The sequence below is a fragment of the Pseudorca crassidens genome, chromosome 11 (assembly GCF_039906515.1).
Source record: "Pseudorca crassidens isolate mPseCra1 chromosome 11, mPseCra1.hap1, whole genome shotgun sequence".
NCBI lineage: Eukaryota > Metazoa > Chordata > Mammalia > Artiodactyla > Delphinidae > Pseudorca > Pseudorca crassidens.
In genome coordinates this window covers 46066750-46087375 of record NC_090306.1, presented here as the reverse complement: position 1 = coordinate 46087375, position 20626 = coordinate 46066750, and the positions used below count along the sequence as shown (strand labels likewise).

Here is a 20626-nt window from a genome sequence, read left to right as displayed (position 1 = left end):
AAGTGAGGGAGCTGAGTCTCAAAGAATTCAACGATTTTCCCAAAGCCACACAGCTGTAAGAAGAGGAGCCCCCATTCTGCATTAGATTCCAGTTCCAGTTCCATCCTTTGGAGTTAGAATAAGATCAATCTCACTTGTTTTAAAAAATTGATTTACGATATTATATTAGTTTCAGGTGTACAACACAATGATTTGATATTTTTATAGATTATACTCCATACAAAGTTATAAAATATTGGCAATATTCCCGTGCTGTACATTACATCGTTGTAATTTATTTATTTAATACCTTGTAGTTTGTACCTCTTAATCTTCTTTACTTGTTTTTGCCCCTCTCCCCTCAATCTCACTTTCATTCTGTAGTCAGAATGCCTTATACAGGTTTTGGTATTTTTAGGTCCGATCTCCCTGTGCCTCTTTCCTTATGGTGATATAACAGTACCCATCTCATGGAGTTGTTGTAAAGATTATACAAGCACTTACCATAATAAGTGCTCAGGAAATGTTAATTTCCCAACTGTTCCCACTTTTCCTTCTCGGAGGCCTAACCCCGTGGGCTCTAGGTTCCGGCGGGCACTGCACTCTCCCTCCCAAGGCCTCCCGCCTGACTTTCCGCCTTCCGGAGGCTTTCCCTCAACTTTCCAGCCAGCTGCCCCTGACACAATCCTGGGAGAGTTTAATTGGGTACTGCCCTGAACGTGGCTTATTTTGGACTTTTCGAGTGCTGAGAGTGAGTAGGAGAGCGTGTTGAGGAATTCGGAACTGGGAAAAACAGCAGTCTCACAGGAAACAAAAAAACGCTCCGACCCTTAAATAGTGGTCTGCCCTACGGACGTGTTTACACCGGCCCCCTCTGGCCGCCAGGCGGCGCGCGAGGACGCCGGAAGTCTGTCCCGGACTGCGCATGCGTCCTTCTTCTCCGTTACTCTTCCATTCACTTCCGTTGAGCTTTGCATAGCAGTTTGTCCCAGGCGACAACCCGTACGCATCCTAATCTAGCCAGGGAACTAAGAGTCGGCGGAGCGGGATCCGGGAGTTTGCTCAGTCCGGACGTCTTCGGGACCGGCAGGATGTGCTCCCTGGCGTTGTTCCCTCCGCCGCCGCCTAGGGGACAAGTCACCCTATACGAGCACAATAACGAGCTGGTGACGGGCAGTAGCTACGAGAGTCCGCCTCCCGACTTCCGGGGCCAGGTGGTCAGGGCGAGGAGGGAGGAGACCTACAGGCGTGGGGGGCAGAGTCGGAGAGAATGGGGGAGCAGAGGCAACGTGATAGGGGCGGGGTCGAGGTCCCCAGACTGGAGTATTGGAAATAGCCTGGCTCAGGCTGGAGAAGAATAGAAGGACTGGGATGTATTTAAGAGCTGGGATTGGAGGATAAGGGATGCTGAGGGGCTGTGGTGCGGGCCTAGTGGGAACGGAGAGTGAGGGCGAATCTAGGGGATGTGACGGTGCAGGAGGACTTCTGAAAAGTTGGTACAGAATCTGGGAGAACTGGGAAGGCACAACCTGGGGAGTTTTTTCCTGTGGTGTTTCTGGGAAGGAAAAGGAAGAGAAACTTACATTTATTGAGCGTTTGCTTGGAAGAAAGGCTCTGAGTCAGGTGTTCTCCACAAATGTTTTAATAATGTGATTTAATCACAGCAACCCTATGAAATATTATTCTAGTTTTACAGATAAGGGAGCTAAGACCTGTTTCCCTGTCCCACAAGTGTTATATATATATATTTTTTTTTCTTTTTCCTTTAACATACTTATTGGAGTATAATTGCTTTACAACGTTGTGTTAGTTTCTGCTGTATAACGAAGTGAATCAGCTATATGCATACATATATCCCCATATCCCCTCCCTCTTGCGTCTCCCTCCCACCCTCCTTATCCCACCCCTCTAGGTGGTCGCAAAGCACCAAGCTGATCACCCTGTGCTATGCAGCTTCTTCCCACTAGCTGTCTGTTTTACATTTGGTAGTGTATATATGTTAATGTTGCTCTCTCACTTCGTCCCAGCTTACCCTTCCCCCTCCCTGTGTCCTCAAGTCCATTCTCTACATCTGTGTCTTTATTCCTGTCCTGCCCCTAGGTTCATCAGAATCTTTTTTTTTTTTTTAGATTATGTATATGTTCGCATACGGTATTTGTTTTTCTCTTTCTGACTTACTTCACTCTGTATGACAGACTCTGGGTCCATCCACCTCACTACAAATAACTCAATTTCGTTTCTTTTTATGGCTGAGTAATATTCCATTATATATATATATATGCCACATCTTTATTATTTTTTAAAATTTATTTAATTTATTATTTTATTTTTGGCTGCATTGGGTCTTCGTTGCTGTGCACGGGCTTTCTCTAGTTGTGGCGAGCGGGAGCTACTCTTCGTTGCGGTGCATGGGCTTCTCATTGTGGTAGCTTCTCTTGTTGCAGAGCATGGGCTATAGGTGCCTGGGCTTCAGTAGTTGTGGCATGCAGGCTTCAGTAGTTGTGGCACGCAAGCTCTAGAGCGCAGGCTCAGAAGTTGTGGCTCACGGACTTAGTTGCTCCGCGACATGTGGGATCTTCCCGGACCAGGGCTTGAACCCGTGTCTCCTGCATTGGCAGGTAGATTCTTAACCACTGCGCCACCAGGGAAGCCCACATCTTCTTTATCCGTTCATCTGTCGATGGACACTTAGGTTGCTTCCAGGTCCTGGCTATTGTAAATAGTGCTGCAATGAACATTGTGTTACATGACTCTTTTTGAATTATGGTTTTCTCAGGGTGTATGCCCAGTAGTGGGATTGCTGGTCATATGGTAGTTCTATTTTTAGTTTTTTAAGGAACCGCCATACTGTTCTCCATACTAGCTGTATCAATTTACATTCCCACCAACAGTGCAAGAGGGTTCCCTTTTCTCCATACCCTCTCCAGCATTTATTGTTGTAGATTTTTTGATGATGGCCATTCTGACCGGTGTGAGGTGATACCTCATTGTAGTTTTGATTTGCATTTCTCTAATGATTAGTGATGTTGAGCATCTTTTCATGTGTTTGTTGGCAATCTGTATACCTTCTTTGGAGAAATGTCTATTTAGGTCTTCTGCCCATTTTTGGATAGGGTTGTTTGTTTTTTTTTGATATTGAGCTGCATGAACTGCTTGTATATTTTGGAGATTAATCCTTTGTAAGTTGCTTCGTTTGCAAATATTTTCTCCCATTCTGAGGGTTGTCTTTTCGTCTTGTTTATGGTTTCCTTTGCTGTGCAAAAGCTTTTAAGTTTCATTAGGTTCCATTTGTTTATTTTTGTTTTTATTTCCATTTCTTTAGGAGGTGGGTCAAAAAGGATCTTGCTGTGATTTATGTCATAGAGTGTTCTGCCTATGTTTTCCTCTAAGGGTTTTATAGTGTCTGGCCTTACATTTAGGTCTTTAATCCATTTTGAGTTTATTTTTGTGTATGGTGTTAGGAAGTGTTTTAATTTTATTCCTTTACATGTAGCTGTCCAGTTTTCCCAGCACCACTTATTGAAGAGGCTGTCTTTTCTCCACTGTATATTCTTGCCTCCTTTCTCAAAGATAAGGTGACCATATGTGCATGGGTTTGTCTCTGGGCTTTCTGTCCTGTTCCATTGATCTGTATTTCTGTTTTTGTGCCAGTATCATACTGTCTTGATTACTGTAGCTTTGTACTATAATCTGAAGTCCGGAAGCCTGATTTGTCCAGCTCCATTTTTCTTTCTCAAGATTGCTTTGGCTATTCAGGGTCTTTTGTGTTTCCCTACAAATTGTGCAATTTTCTGTTCTAGTTGTGTGAAAAATGCCATTGGTAATTTGATAGGGATTGCATTGAATCTGTAGATTGTTTTGGGTAGTAGAGTCATTTTCACAATGTTGATTCTTCCAATCCAAGAACATGGTATATCTCTCCATCTGTTTGTATCATCTCTAATTTCTTTCATCAGTGTCTTATAGATTTCTGAATACAGGTCTTTTGTCTCCTTAGGTAGGTTTATTCCTAGGTATTTTATTCTTTTTGTTGCAGTGGTAAATGGGAGTGTTTCCTTAATTTCTCTCTCAGATTTTTCGTCATCAGTTTATAGGAATGCAAGAGATTTCTCTGCATTAATTTTGTATCCTGCTACTCTACCACATTCATTGATTAGTAGTAGTTTTCTGGTAGCATCTTTAGGATTCTCTCTATATAGTATCATGTCATCTGCAAACAGTGACAGTTTTACTTCTTCTTTTCCGATTTGGATTCCTTTTATTTCTGTTTCTTCTCTGATTGCTGTGGCTAAAACTTCCAAAACTATGTTGAATAATGGTGGTGAAGGTGGGCAGCCTTGTCTTGTTTCTGATCTGAGAAGAAATGGTTTCAATTTTTCACCATTGAGAACAATGTTGGCTGTGGGTTTGTCATATATGGCCTTTATTATGTTGAGGTAGGTTCCCTCTATGCCTACTTTCTGGAGAGTTTTTATCATAAATGGGTGTTGAATTTTGTCAAAAGCTTTTTCTGCATCTATTGAGACTATAATGTGGTTTTTATCCTTCATTTTGTTAATGTGATGTATCACATTGACTAATTTGTGTATATTGAAGAATCCTTGCATTCCTGAGATAAACCCCACTTGATCATGGTGTTTGAACCTTTTAATGTGCTGTTGGATTCTGTTTGCTAGTATTTTGTTGAGGATTTTTGCATCTGTGTTCATCAGAGATATTGGCCTGTAGTTTTCTTATTTTGTGACATCTTTGTCTGGTTTGGTATCAGGGTGATGGTGGCCTCATAGAATGAGTTTGGGAGTGTTCCTCCCTCTGCTATATGTTGGAAGAGTTTGAGAAGGATAGGTGTTATCTCTTCTCTAAATGTTTGATAGAATTCGCCTGTGAAGCCATCTGGTCCTGGGCTTTTGTTTGTTGGAAGTTTTTTAATCGCAGTTTCAATTTCAGTGCTTGTGATTGGTCTGTTTATATTTTCTGTTTCTTCCTGGTTCAGTCTCAGAAGGTTGTGCTTTTCTAAGAATTTGTCCATTTCTTCCAGGTTGTCCATTTTATTGGTATATAGTTGCTTGTAGTAATCTCTCATGATCCTTTGTATTTCTGCAGCATCAGTTGTTACTTCTCCTTTTTCATTCTAATTCTGTTGATTTGAGTCGTCTCCCTTTTTTTCTTGATGAGTCAGGCTAATGGTTTATCAATTTTGTTTAGCTTCTCAAAGAACCAGTTTTTAGTTTTCTTGATCTTTGCTATTGTTTCCTTCATTTCTTTTTCATTTATTTCTGATCTGATCTTTATGATTTCTTTCCTTCTGCTAACTTTGAGTTTTTTTTTTGGTTCTTCTTCCTCTAATTGCTTTAGGTGTAAGGTTAGGTTCTTTATTTGAGATTTTTCTTGTTTCTTGAGGTAAGGTTGTATTGCTGTAAACTTCCCTCTTAGAACTGCTTTTGCTGCATCCCATATGTTTTGGGTTGTTGTGTTTTCATTGTCATTTGTTTCTAGGTATTTTTTGATTTCCTCTTTGATTTCTTCTGTGGTCTCTCGGTTATTTAGTAGCATATTATTTAGCCTCCACGTGTTTGTATTTTTAAATTTTTCCTGTAGTTGATATCTAGTCTCATAACGTTGTGGTCGGAAAAGATACTTGATACGATTTCAGTTTTCTTAAATTTACCAAGGCTTGATTTGTGACCCAGAATATGATCTATCCTGGAGAATGTTCCATGAGCACTTGAGAAGAAAGTGTATTCTGTTGTTTTTGGATGCAGTGTCCTATAAATATCAATTAAGTCCATCTTGTTTAATGTATCATTTAAAGCTTGTGTTTCCTTATTTATTTTCATTTTGGATGATCTGTCCATTGGTAAAAGTCAGGTGTTAAAGTCCCCTACTATTATTGTGTTACTATTTCCCCTTTTATGGCTGTTAGCATTTGCCTTATGTATTGAGGTGCTCCTATGTTGGGTGCATAAATATTTACAATTGTTATATCTTCTTCTTGGATTGATCCATTGATCATTATGTAGTGTCCTTCTTTGTCTCTTGTAATAGTGTTTGTTTTTTTTGTTTTAATTTATTTTTGGCTGCATTGGGTCTTCGTTGCTGCACGCAGGCTTTCTCTAGTTGTGGCGAGCGGGGGCTACTCTTCGTTGTGGTGTGCGGGCTTCTCATTGCAGCGGCTTCTCTTGTTGCAGAGCATGGGCTCTAGGCACGTGGTCTTCAGTAGTTGCGGTGTGCAGGCTTCAGTAGTTGTGGTTTGCAGGCTCTAGAGCGCAGGCTCAGTAGTTGTGGTGCATGGGCCTTGTTGCTCCACGGCATGTGGGAATCTTCCCGGACCAGGGCTCAAACCCATATCCCCTGCATTGGCAGGCAGGTTCTTAACCACTGCACCGCCAGGGAAGCCCCTAGTCTTTGTTTTAAAGTCTATTTTGTCTGATATGAGGATTGCTATTCTAGCTTTCTTTTGATTTCTATTTGCATGGAATATCTTTTTCCATCCCTTCACTTTCAGTCTGTATGTGTCCCTAGGTCTGAAGTGGGTCTTTTGTAGACAGCATATGTATGGGTCTTGTTTTTGTATCCATTCAGCCAGTCTATGTCTTTTGGTTGGAACATTTAATCCATTTACGTTTAAGGTAATTATCAATATGTATGTTCCTATTACCATGTTCTTAATTGTTTAGGGTTTGTTTTTGTAGGTCTTTTCCTTCTCTTGTGTTTCCTGCCTAGAGAAATTCCTTTAGCATTTGTGCTGGTTTGGTGGTGCTGAATTCTCTTAACTTTTGCTTATCTGTAAAGGTTTTAATTTCTCCATTGAATCTGAATGAGATCCTTGCTGAGTAGAGTAATCTTGTTTGTAGGTTTTTCCCTTTCATCACTTTAAATATGTCCTGCCACCCCCTTCTGGCTTGCAGAGTTTCTGCTGAAAAATCAGCTGTTAACCTTATGGGGATTCCCTTGTATGTTATTTGTTGCTTTTCCCTTGCTGCTTTTAGTATTTTTTTCTTGTATTTAATTTTTTAAAGTTTCATTAATATTTGTCTCGTTGTGTTTCTCTTTGGGTTTATCCTGTATGGTACTTTCTGTGCTTCCCAGACTTAATCGACTGTTTCGTTTCCCATGTTAGGGAAGTTTTCAAGTATAATCTCTTCAGATATTTTCTCAGCCTCTTTCTTTTTCTCTTCTTCTTCTGGCACCCCTATAATTCGAATGTTGGTGCGTTTATGTTGTCCCAGAGGTCTCTGAGACCGTCCTCAGTTCTTTGCATTCATTTTTCTCTTTATTCTGCTCCCTGGCAGTTATTTCCACCATTTTATCTTCCAGCTCATTTATCCATTCTTCTGCCTCAGTTATTCTGTTATTGATTCCTTCTGGAGTATTTTTTTTAATATATTTATTTTATTTATTTATTTTTGGCTGTGTTGGGTCTTCGTTGCTGTGCACAGGCTTTCTCTAGTTGCAGCGAGCAGGGGCTACTCTTCGTTGCAGTGCACAGGCTTCTCATTGCGGTGGCTTCTCTCATTGTGGAGCATGGGCTCTAGGCGCATGGGTTTCAGTAGTTTGCAGCACGCAGGTCCAGTAGTTGTGGCTCATGGGCTCTAGAGCACAAGCTCAGTAGTTGTGGTGCACGGGCTTAGTTGCTCCGCGGCATGTGGGATCTTCCCGGACCAGAGGTCGAGCCCATGTCCCCTGCATTGGCAGGTGGATTCTCAACCACTGCGCCACCAGGGAAGCCCCTAGAGTATTTTTTTTAATTAATTAATATATTTATTTTTGGCTGCGTTGCGTCTTTGTTGCTGCGTGCGGGCTTTCTCTAGTTGCAGTGAGCGGGCGCTACTCTTCATTGCAGTGCACGGGCTTCTTATTGCAGTGGCTTCTTTTGTTGTGGAGCACAGGCTCTAGGTGCACGGGCTTCAGTAGTTGTGGCACACGGGCTTCAGTAGTTGTGGCTGGTGGGCTCTAGAGCGCAGGCTCAGCAGTTGTGGCACACGGGCTTAGTTGCTCCGTAGCATGTGGGATCTTCCCAGGCCAGGGCTAGAACCCGTGTCCCCTGCATTGGCAGGTGGATTCTGGAGCCTGCGCCACCAGGGAAGTCCAGCCCCTAGAGTTTTTTTTTTTTTTTTCGCGGTACGCAGTCCTCTCACTGTTGTGGCCTCTCCCGTTGCCGAGCACGGGCTCTGGACGCGCAGGCTCAGCGGCCATGGCACACGTGCTTAGTTGCTCCACAGCATGTGGGATCTTCCCGGACCGGGGCACGAACCCGTGTCCCCTGCATCAGCAGGCGGACTCTCAACCACTGCGCCACCAGGGAAGCCCCCCCTAGAGTATTTTTAATTTCAGTAATTGTGTTGTTCATCACTGTTTGTTTGCTCTTTAGTTCTTCTAGATCCTTGTTAAATGTTTCTTGTATTTTTTCCATTCTGTTTCCAAGATTTTGGATCATCTTTACTATCATTACTCTGAATTCTTTTTCAGGTAGGTTGCCTATTTCATCTTCATTTATTTGGTCTTGTAGGTTTTTACCTTGCTCCTTTGTCTGTAACTTTTTTTTTTTTTTTAAAGAAGATGTTGGGAGTAGGAGTTTATTAATTAATTTATTGTATTTTTGCTGTGTTGCGTCTTCGTTTCTGTATGAGGGCTTTCTCTAGTTGTGGCAAGCGGGGGCCACTCTTCATCGCGGTGTGCGGGTGTCTCACTATTGCGGCCTCTCTTGTTGCGGAGCACAGGCTCCAGACGTGCAGGCTCAGTAGTTGTGGCTCACGGGCCTAGTTGCTCTGTGGCCTGTGGGATCCTCCCAGACCAGGGATCAAACCCGTGTCCCCTGCATTAGCAGGCAGATTCTCAACCACTACGCCACCAGGGAAGCCCTGTAAAGTATTTTTTTTGTCGTTTCTTTTTTTTTTTTTTCCTCTTTTTGATGATGGTGCTGTGTTCCTGTCTTACTGGTTGTTTGGCCTGAGACGTCCAGCACTGGAGTTTGCAGGCAGTTGGATAGAGATGGGTCTTGGTGCTGAGATGAGGACCTCCGGGAGGCCTCACTCTGATTAATATTCCCTGGGTCCTGAGGTTCTTTGTTAGTCCAGCGGATTGGACTCGGAGCTCCCAGCACAGGAGCTCGGGCCCGACCTCTGGCCTGGGAACCAGGGTCTCGCAAGCTTCGTGGCGTGGTAAAAAAAAAAAAAAGAAAGAAAGAGAAAAAGGAGCAGTACAATATCAAAGAATAAGAAACAAAACAAAATTAGAAAGATAAAAAATATATTAGGAAAAATAAAACTATAGTTGAAGCAACTGGTTGCTGGGGGTTACTCCTGTCCCCTTAGGTGTCCGTGGTTCCCCAGCGGTGCCTGGTAGGTGCCCTAGTTGTGAGGAGACACGAATTCCACATCCTTCTAGTATGCCATCTTGACTCCGCCCCCCTCCACAAGTGTTATATTTGTGGAAATGGGAAACAGGTCTCTGGAGCCTCTTACCCTCAGCCCTGCCGAGGGTTGGAGATGGCAGGAAGTTAGTAGAGATTAGGGAAGAGACTGACTCACTGTCATACCTCATTTCTGGCTCTAGTGGATCAATCTTCCTGTCCTAAACCTTACTAAGGATCCCCTGAAGACCCCTGGGAGGTTGGACCATGGCACAAGAACGGCCTTCATCCACCACCGGGAACAAGTGTGGAAGAGATGCATCAACATTTGGTGAGACATGGCAAAGGGTCTCTTGGGCCAGTGGTCTGCAGATCCTGGAGGCAATGAGGTCACCACCCCCTCTGCCTTGGCCTCCCAGCCCTCTCTATCTCAGAGCTGTGTATCATTCAGCATATCAAATTATCAGTCCTTTTTGTGGAACTCAAGGCTGTGCAACAGTAGTTCCATTTCAACTCCAGTGACTTGCTTTCCTTTTTGGTTTAATTCTGTGAACCTGTTCCCTCCTTATGTCATTATTACTTTCTGAGCCTTTACTGGAAGCTCAGCAAGGTTAGGTATAAGGTTGCAGTGAATAATCTCATACATAGGTCATTCATTTTGCACATGTAGGAGTGAAGCCTGGATTGAATTCCTGGCTGTGCCACTTTTTAGCTATGTGACCTTGGTCAAGTTACTTAATCACTCTGTCCCTCAATTTCATCTGTAAAAGGGAGCCTATCTTACAAGGTTGTAGTAATGATTAAATGAGTAAAACACTTAGAACAGTGCCTGGCCCATATTAGTCCCATCAAGAGTTAGCTATTATTCTTATTATTATCATCATCATCATCATATGTAGGATGAATTCCTACAAATGAAGTAGCTGGGTTCAAAGGGTATGTTCATTTGTAATTTCATGAGCTATTGCCATATAGTCCTCTGTTTAAGTTGTACATATTTACAGATCTACCACCAGTGTATGAGACAACTATACTCCAATAAAAATTAAAAAACAGGGCTTCCCTGGTGGTGCAGTGGTTGAGAGTCCGCCTGCCGATGCAGGGGACACGGGTTTGTGCCCCGGTCTGGGAGGATCCCACATGCCGCGGAGCAGCTGGGCCCGTGAGCCATGGCCGCTGAGCCTGCGCGTCCGGAGCCTGTGCTCCGCAGCGGGAGAGGCCGCAACAGTGAGAGGCCTGCGTACCGCAAAAAAAATAAATAAATAAAAAACAACAACAAAACAAACACAGTGTATGAGAGTGCCTGTTTCCTAACACATGTGCTATCAAGCTTTGATATTTGATATTGCATTACAGTTTAATTTGCATGTCTCCTTGAGTGCAGCTAAACATCAAGTCATGGTCTGAAAAGCCATTCAGTCCTGGGTGCTATCTCACTTTCTGCCTCTCTAGCTGCTGCTGCTCTTCCTGCTCTCTCTTTTTTTTTTTTTGCGGTACGCGGGCCTCGGACTGTTGTGGCCTCTCCCGTTGCGGAGCACAGGCTCGGGACACGCAGGCTCAGCGGCCATGGCTCATGGGCCCAGACGCTCCGCGGCATGTGGGATCTTCCCGGACCGGGACACGAACCCGTGTCCCCTGCATCGGCAGGCGGACTCTTAACCACTGCGCCACCAGGGAAGCCTCCTGCTCTCTCTTAAATGTTGGTGTCCCTAGGCTGGACTTGTGATTGATGCTTCACACCTGGGTGTTCACTTGTCTGCCCAACACCCTCGGTTAGAGATATTCCACAGGCTTCATACACTCAGCTTGTTCAAAATCAATCTCTTCATTTTCCTCTCTAAGCTGGCTTCTTCCTTGTGTTTTTCATCTCAAGGAATAGCCTTCCTAGTCATATAGAAGCAAGTGGTTTGAATGTAGGCTCTGGGGCAGGCAGGCAGGTTGAATCCTGACTCTGCTATTTCCTACTTAGTTCACCTTTGATAATTAACCTTGTCACACTCTCTGTTCTCTCATCTAAAAATGCTGATGATAACAATACCTATTTTGTAGGGTTGTGATAAAGGCTGAATTAGATGATGCATGTGACGCATCTAGCCCAGCCCTGGCACAGTGTAAGCAGCATTAAATGCTATAATTATCACCTGCGTGTTTCCCTTGATACTGCTCTTTCCCTTACTAATGTCTAATTAGTCCTCAAATCCTGTCCATTCTACTTCCTTGAGCACTCAAGTCTGTCTTTTCTCCATCCCCAGTGGTTCAGGCCACTTTGGCCTTTCTTCTAGATTCCTGAAGTAGCCTCTTAACCCATTTCTTTCTCTCCATTCTTTTTGCCCTCTAATCTGCAGCCAGACTGATCTTTCTAAAATGCCAGTGTGATCAGTTTATTCCTCAGCTTAAACTCTTTCTGTGGCTTTCCATTCACTATCTTAGGGCAAGTCTTCTTTTTTTTTTTAATAATTTGTTTCGTAAATTTATTTTATTATTATTTTTTATAAATCTATTGTTTATCAATCGATCTATTTTTTCTAAATCTATAAAATTTATTTTTGGCTGCGTTGGGTCTTTGTTGCTGCGTGTGAGTTTTCTCTAGTTGCAGTGAGCGGGGGCAACTCTTCGTTGCAGTGCATGGGCTTCTCGTTGCGGCGGCTTCTCTTGTTGCGGAGCACGGGCTCTAGGCACTCGGGCTCAGTAGTTGTGGCTCGCGGGCTCTAGAGCACAGGCTCAGTAGTTGTGACGCACGGGCTTAGTTGCTCCACGGCATGTGGGATCTTCCTGGACCAGGGCTTGAACCCGTGTCCCCTGCATTGGCAGATGGATTCTTAACCACTGTGCCACCAGGGAAGTCCCTTAGGGCAAGTCTTGACTCCTTGATCTGTGCACAAAGCCCTGAAAGACCTCTGAGCCTTAGTTGCCTCACTGGTGGACAATTTATATATTGTCCTCTCATGGGTACAATGAAAGGACTATATAAAGTACATGTCACATAGTTGTCACTCATTAAGTGTGAGTGTTATTTTTAATACATGTTTATTGAGTGAATGAATAGATGAACTTAGAGAGCAGACTGAAGGGATCAGAGTGACTCACAGCTCCCTCTCCTGTTCAGGCGTGATGTGGGACTTTTTGGTGTGCTGAATGAAATTGCAGACTCAGAGCAGGAGGGTAAGTGTGTTTACCTCTAGCCTTCTCTAGTTTTATGGTTGCCACCTCCCATCCATATTCTCCCTAATTCATCCCAATACCTGTTGGCCCAGCGCCTTTCCCTTTAGCCCTGTATTTCCCAGCCCATTTGACTCTGCTGGTACCATCTTCTCTTCCCCTCTACCTACCCCCATACCATAGAGTGGGTGTCCAGAGCACTTGTTGGGTGGAAGGATCTGGGGAGTGCTTGCCCTTGCTCGTCCCTCACCTAGGAGGGTGCCCAGTGAGAACCCTGTGAATGGTTTAATCACAGCTGCTTTCTCAACCCCACAGTGTTTGAGTGGGTGAAGACGGCATCCAGCTGGGCCCTGGCACTCTGTCGATGGGCCTCCTCCCTCCATGGGTCTCTGTTTCCCCATCTGTCTGTAAGTTTGGCTTCCCCCCGGCCCTCCCTGGCTGCTGCTCCCCCACTCCCACCCCCTCTCCACTTCCTATGTCTTAGGGTCAGGGTGTGATGAGAAGACTGCAGAAGGTATGAATGGTCCAGCTCCCCTGTGGGAGCATCGAGGGGATAAGCTCCTTTTTTCCCAGTGCAACCTCTATCCGCTTTGTTATTACAGCTCAGGAGTGAAGATCTGATTGCTGAATTCGCTCAAGTCACAAACTGGTGAGTGTACAAGCTCTGGAGCATTTGTGGGAAGCAAGTCCTGAACCTTGGAACTTCTTCTGGGGAGAGGGAAATCAAGGCAGAGACTCCTCATACCCCTTTCCTGACTGCTCCCCACATTTTCCCTCCTACCGCCCCCAAAAAGAAAGAAAAGCAGTGAAAAATAATAGTGCCCTCACACAGAAGGGAACCCGAGCTCTGGGTCGGGAATGGCGAGGTGCAGGTCGGGACTCCTCACCCTCACTCCTGCCCCAGGTCCAGCTGCTGCTTGAGGGTCTTTGCGTGGCACCCACACACCAACAAGTTTGCGGTGGCCCTGCTAGATGACTCCATCCGTGTGTATAATGCCAACAGGTATGTGTGGGGCACGCTGGGTGGACTCGGAGTCTTCAGTCTCCATCGGTCAGTCCCCACTTCCTTCTCCAGCCTTGGTGCCCCGGGAGTCCTGCAGTTCCTGGGCCTGGTCCATGGCTCCTTCCAGAACTGGGGTCAGGGAGGCCCCACAACTGGATGCGTCCTCTTTCCAGATCCAGTCTTTATCCTGTCCTCTGTCCCACAATACCCACAGGCCCTGGATGATCAGCTTTCTCTCGGGATTTCCCTCCTCAACCACAACTCAGGTCGCTGCGCCTTAGTGTCCCTGCTTTGACCCCATCCCCTCCCCTTTCACCCCAGCACTATAGTCCCCTCCCTGAAGCACCGGCTGCAGCGAAATGTGGCGGCCCTGGCCTGGAAGCCCCTCAGTGCCTCCGTCTTGGCTGTGGCCTGCCAGAGCTGCATTCTCATCTGGACCCTGGACCCCACGTCCTTGTCTACCCGGTGAGTCCCAGCTGTCTCTCTCTTACCTTGGCCTGAGGGTCGTGGCCATGCTGGGGTGGTGAGGAGGTCTGGAAGGAGAAGTTCTTTTTCCTCACAGCACTTCTCAGGGCTACGGGAGAAGCAGACCTAAGGCCAAGGTGGAGGTGCTGAGAAGATCTAATCTAGAGAAAGGGACAGAACTGGGGGCTTCTGGGATTGTGGGGAGTTTGTACCTATGGATCATGGATTGGAAAGACTGTCTCTTTCAGAGGACTGCCAGATGTAGGTTTAAAGGAAAGGGGGAAGGGAATTAATATGGATAAAAGCTGAAACCGATGAAATTGGAAAAAATCCCCATGAGGACTAACTAAATATAAAACCAGAAACTGGTTCTTTAAATTATGAATAAAGAAGAAAACCTTTTGGCCAGCCTTAATAAGGTAAAATAGAAAATCAAAGTACACTATTTTCAAAATGGGAAAGGAGAGATAACCGCAAATATGGAAGAAAATAGAATTATTGAGCATATTATATATAAGTTTAGACTAACAGATTTGAAAACCTAAAGGAAATGTTTGTCTAGCAAAATATATGTTATCAAAGTGGACTGTAGAAGCAATTAAAACGGATGAGCTCTACCCCTAAAAAAAGATGCCAGGCTGAGATGGTTTTATGAGAGTTCTATCTAATTGTCAAAGAAAAGATAATCTCCATGTTATCTGAACTAATCCAGATCATAAAAAATTTGGAAAGCCTCCTGATTTATTTTCCTTTTAATAAACTTTGTGCATAATTTTAGATTTTTAGAAAAGCTGCAAAGATAGTAGAGTTTTGGTATACCTTTCACATCATCGTTAACGTCTGATATAACCATGTTAGATTTGTCAAAACTAAGAAACTGACATTTGTACATTGTTATTAACTAAACTCCAAACTTTGTTCTAATTTCACCAGTTTTCTCATTAATGTCCTCTTTCTGTCCCAGGATCAATCCTGATTTATTTCTTTTTATACAAATCTTTTTTAAAATATATATATATATTATTTATTTATTTGGCTGTGCGGGTCTTTAGTTGTGGCACTCGGAATCTTTGTTGTGGCATGCGGGATCTTTCATTGCGGTGCATGGGCTCTCTAGTTGTGGCACACAGGCTCTAGAGCACACGGGCTTGGTTGCCCCACGGCATGTGAGATCTTAGTTCCCTGACCAGGGCTCGAACCCACGTCCCCTGAGTTGGAAGGTGTATTCTTAACCACTGGACCATGAGGGAAGTCCCCATCCTGATTTATTTCCATAAACCTAATGTAACCTAACCTGACAATAGGTGGTATAAGAAAGAAAATATTTGAGCATAGATTTTATTTATTTATTTACTTACTTCCCTCCTTCCCTCCTTCCTTACTTTACTTCCTCACCACGCCTCGTGGCTTGCGGGATCTTAGTTCCCCGACCAGGGGTTTTTTTTGTTTTAAATTTTTATTGCAGTATAGTCAGTTTACAATGTTGTGTTAGTTTCTGCTGTACAGCAAAGTGAATCAGTTATACATATACATATATCCACTCTTTTTTTAGATTCTTTTCCATATAGGCCATTACAGAGTATTGAGTAGAGTTCCCTGTGCTATACAGTAGATCTTTAGTTATGTATTTGATATACTGACCAGGGACTGAACCTGCGCCCTTGGCAGTGAAAGCATGAAGTCCTAACCACTGGACTGTCAGGGAACTCCCCTGAGCATAGATTTTAAAATGCTTAATAAAATATTAGCAAATAGAGTCCAAAAGCATATTTAAAAAAAATCGTAACCAAGTAGAATATTCCAGAAATTAAAAACTATTCACCATTAGGAAGTCTATTAAAATGATTGTTACATTTGCAAATTAAAGGAGGAAAGTGTTTCTATAAATAAATGCCCTTCTCAATAAGCAGACATTCAGCTGAATACATAAACAGGAATACAAAGAGACAACCTAAACATAAAGAGTATATATGCAAAATCAGTGGCTACCATATTGAACAGTGAAATAGGAAATACTAAAGGTATTTCCAGTAATGTCAAGATAAAGACAGAGATGTCATTACCACCATTATTAACCAACATTATTTGTGGAGGTTCTTTTGAGGGCAGTTAAGACAAGAAAAGGAAACATGGTAAAGTCTTGTGAAAGAAGAGAAAATTATTTTTATTTGATGATATGATTTTAAACCTAGATAAGACAAGAGATTCAACCAAAAAAACCTATTTAATCTAATAAGAAATTTAAGTAGTAAGGTAACTGGATCCAAGAAACTGAAAATGTAATAGCTTCCCTTGGTACCAACAATAATCAGTTGAGAAATTACAATGGAAAATATGTTCTATTTACAACAGGTACAACAATTACTATAGATTACTAGGAATAAATTGTTAAATTTATTTAATCTGTTAGACATCTGAAGAAAGTGGTTGAAGAATACTAAACAAGAGCTTAATTAATGGAGGGATGTGTTATATTCCTGGGTAGGAAAATTTAATCATGAAGATGTCAGATTAAGTGTATTTCCCATCAGAATTCTGCTGGTTTTTGTGAACTGGACAAAATAATAGAGTTTTTATGAAAGAATAAATGTGGAAGGATTGCCAAGAAAAGTTTGAAAAGGAAGCATATTGAGAGGAGATTTGCCCTACCAGGTATTGAAATATTTTATGAAGTTATAGTAACAGAAAGTTATTGGCATAAGATCAAACAGATCAGTGTAACAGAACAACATTCAGGAACAGATCCAAGAATTTATGGAAATTTAATATGTGATGAACTTGGATTTGCACTGCAATAGAGTAGTTTTTGTTTTTTTTTTTAGTGGTTTTGGCATAATTGGCTATCTATTTAGAAAACAATACAGTTTGTCCTTGCTTTACATTTTATATACAAATAAATTCCAAGCAGACAAAAGAACTAAATGTAAAAATAAATAAATAAAAGGACTAGAAGAATGTATAGAATGCTTTTTGGCCCATTCAGAATTATAGTATGATAATTATTATTTTTTTGGCTGCACCGTCAGGCTTGTGGGGTCTTAGTTCCCTGACTGGGGATTGAACCCTGGCCCTCAGCAGCGAGAGCGTGGAGTCCTGACCACTGGACCACCAGGGAGTTCCCAGTATGCTAGTATTATTAAAGTTGAAATGTTTGATAATATCCAATACTAGCAAGACTAGGAAAACTACAGGTAGAGTATATTGTGGTACAAACTTTTCAGAATATATTTGTTGGCATATTTATCTTTTGAAAGGTTCAAGCCTTTTTTTACCTGCAATTCCACTTTAATACTCTATTCTACACAAATAATGACGAGTACATAAAGATATAGGGAATATTTTTTGCAGTACCGTTTGTAACAGCTGAAATATCCATTTGTGGTGGCCTGACTGAGTAAATTGTAGTTCATCTATTCAGTGGAATGCAGTGGGGCCACTGAAAAGAATGAGATGGATCTCTGTAAACTGATGTATTGTAAAGTTAAGAGAGTTAGTTGTAGACTGGTGACCTAAGATCTCATTAGAGCTTAAGCGGGGTATAGTTGGGAGGAGAAAGGACAAGGTGGCATTAATTTGGCTAGTTGCCTGTACCTGTCAGGCCAAGAATGTGGCTCTGGAGATACAGAGCTGACGGACACAGCCGGGGCCCCTCAACTAGTTCCCAGTTTAGTGGGGGGGGGGGGGTTTGCCACGTGCGCCGTCTTTGATGAGGAGAAAATGATGTGGGAGCGCCGGGGAGGGAAGCTGATTCTGACAAGGAAAGGCAGAAAGACAGAGTTAGGAGCACAGGCTGAATCCTGGAGAGTGGTGGATAACTGTAGGAAGAGAAGAGATTGGAACCTTGAAGTGATGGCATGGATTATCCCATGCTCCAGGAAGGATGGTCCTGTGGGGAGAGGGCTCTCATCTAGAGCAGAACATGCGTCTCCCCAGCCCAGTACCTTCTAGCTTTACTGGTCAAAAGTTTTTGTCTCGTTCAGGCTTTTTTGTCCCTTTCACCTGTTTTCCTTTCTGGACCTCCTGATAGTGACTGCCCTTCCTTCCTTCTTTTTCTTTAACTTCCATGATCCTTATTCATTTTCCCCAACCTGGATTTGAACTCAGAGGGGCCATTGGGATTGGGAAGTTTTAGCAGGAGGAGGCAGGGGAATAGAATCATGGGCTTTCTTCCTGTTGTCTTCTAACTCCACACCCCGTTTCCCCTCGGCAGACCCTCTTCCGGCTGTGCCCAAGTGCTCTCTCACCCTGGGCACACGCCTGTCACCAGCTTGGCCTGGGCCCCCAGTGGGGGTCGGCTACTCTCAGCTTCACCTGTGGACGCTGCCATCCTGGTGAGTTGGTCCCCACGCCTCTTCTGGTCATTTCAGCCACCCCAGACTTGAGGAGAGAGCTTTCTTTGCCTGGTGGTGGGAAATACCCTGGGGGAAGGAGAGGAACAGCTGTCCATTCAATCTTAAACATATCCAGGGAAAGGCGCTGCACCAGCCTGACTCCTCAGATGTAGATTTCTGCCTGCTGTCAGTATAGACATAACCCTATTTCCTCCTGTTTTAACTGTCCCTTTCCCACGTCCTCCCCTCTGGTTCTTTGTACCTTAAGGAAGGGCGGCCCCCCGTGGGATGGTAGGGATGCTTGAGTCTCCCCTGTCTCACTCTTTTCCCCTTTCTCCTAGGTATGGGATGTCTCAACAGAGACCTGTGTTCCCCTTCCCTGGTTTCGGGGAGGTGGGGTTACCAACCTGCTCTGGTCCCCGGATGGCAGCAAAGTCCTGGCTACCACTCCTTCAGCTCTCTTTCGGTGAGTAGGGGGAGGGCGGGGAGGGGGGCAGGAACGACCTAGAGAAAGGCACTAGGCTCCTGGAACTGCGAGTGCCACAACCTTCTGTCCGCGTTCCCATTCACCTGAATGTGGGACTGACAGGAAGGGAAGTCCAGGCTGTGACACCTAGAGTTCCTAAGCTGTGACCTGCCTCTCTTTGGCACAGAGTCTGGGAGGCCCAGATGTGGACTTGTGAGCGGTGGCCTACCCTATCAGGGCGATGTCAGGTAGGAGGGACTGTGCGTCTCAGGAGCGGGGGCGGAGGTGGGCTCTGCTCCCCCAGGCGTGTCCCCCCACCTCCTCTACTTCTCTTCCTCGTGTGCTTCCCTCCTGTATTCCCATAGACCACTCTTTCCCTGCCTTTTGCTCCCTGACCCCAGACTGGCTGCTGGAGTCCTGATGGAAACCGCCTGCTGTTCACTGTGTTGGGGGAACCATTGATTTACTCCTTGTCGTTCCCAGAACGTTGTGGTGAGTCCAGGGAAACACTTCTGGATGCACAACATCTGGGGTAGTCGGAGGGAGACAGGAACCATCTGGAATATGCTGCTCTGAAGGATAAAGGGAAGAAACTTGGGGGAAAAAAAAAGGAATAAGCTTGGGAGCCTTGAGAGGTGTTGATGCCTGTGATGGAGAGGAGGCAGGGGCCAGTGGGAGGCCCCTTTCTTGTCCTTAAGAGCCTCTGCCCTGATCCGCAGGTGAGCGAAAGGGGTGCGTTGGAGGCGCGAAGTCAGCTACGATTGTGGCAGATCTGTCTGAGACGACAGTACAGACACCAGATGGAGAGGAAAGGTGAGCTGGGTGGGCGAGGGAGGGGCAGTGAGACAAAGCTGGGAGGGACCACGCTGAGCCCTCCCAACCTGCTGTTCTGACCCATAGGCTTGGGGGAGAGGCTCACTCCATGGTCTGGGACCCAAGTGGGGAGCGGCTGGCTGTGCTCATGAAAGGTAAGAGGAGGGGAGGGAAGCCTTTGCTCCGGCCGCACCATCTTCCCATTAACTGACTGTTTTCAGGCCCTGGCTGCAGTTCTTCTCTGCCCCTGCCCCTACCCTGGGATTCTGCCTCCAGAGTTCCTTCCTATCCCTGTATCCACTTCTTACAGGAAATCCACGGGTCCAGAATGGTAAACCAGTCATCCTCCTTTTTCGCACTCGAAACAGCCCTGTGTTTGAGCTACTTCCTTGGTAGGTGCTGGGCAGGTGTGGTCCCCCCCCGGCCTCCCATACCAAACCCATACCCTCTACACCTGCCTTCTGCCTCCAGCAGCCTGCTCACCTTTCCTTCTGCCCCTAGTGGCGCTGTCCAGGGGGAGCCAGGAGCCCAGGCCCAGCTCATCACTTTCCATCCTTCCTTCAACAAAGGAGCTCTGCTCAGCGTGGTGAGTAGGCCAGCTGCTGTGGTTGCAGGAGTGGGCTGAGGAGCAAGGGCTGCAGCTGCTGTGTGGCTCTGCTGTATGGCCTTCTTTGGGCTCAGACTGGTCAGACTTTGCTTTCCCCTCTCTCTGCAGTGCTGGTCCACGGGCCGGATCGCCCACATCCCTCTGTACTTTGTCAATGCCCAGTTTCCACGTTTTAGCCCAGTGCTTGGCCGAACTCAAGAGCCCCCAGCTGGGGGCGGAGGCTCTATTCATGATCTGCCCCTCTTTACTGAGACGTCCCCAACCTCTGCCCCTTGGGACCCTCTCCCAGGGCCACCCCTTGGTCGGCCCCACTCCCCTCACTCCCGCATTCAATAATAAAAAGTGTCCTTTTTTTGTTTTCCATTCGATTATGAGACTCTTATCTTTACCCAAAATTGGGGTATACTGAAGAAGAAGAAGCCGTGGACTTTGGGTTAAGATCTTGGCTCTT

The 20626-nt window shown here is 44.8% G+C and overlaps 1 protein-coding gene across 1 annotated transcript; it reads left to right on the top strand.

Moving 5' to 3' along the window:
- Positions 1–930: 930 nt before the first annotated feature.
- AAAS (aladin WD repeat nucleoporin) lies at positions 931–20538 on the top strand. Its single transcript, XM_067696692.1, has 16 exons — positions 931–1193; positions 9535–9662; positions 12438–12493; positions 12806–12897; positions 13093–13139; positions 13395–13493; positions 13815–13958; positions 18169–18289; positions 18631–18755; positions 18943–19003; positions 19157–19247; positions 19475–19568; positions 19656–19723; positions 19879–19960; positions 20070–20154; positions 20284–20538. Exons 1-16 carry the CDS (start codon positions 1071–1073, stop codon positions 20509–20511), a joined length of 1644 nt encoding a protein of 547 aa, XP_067552793.1. The 5' UTR covers positions 931–1070; the 3' UTR covers positions 20512–20538.
- Positions 20539–20626: the final 88 nt, after the last annotated feature.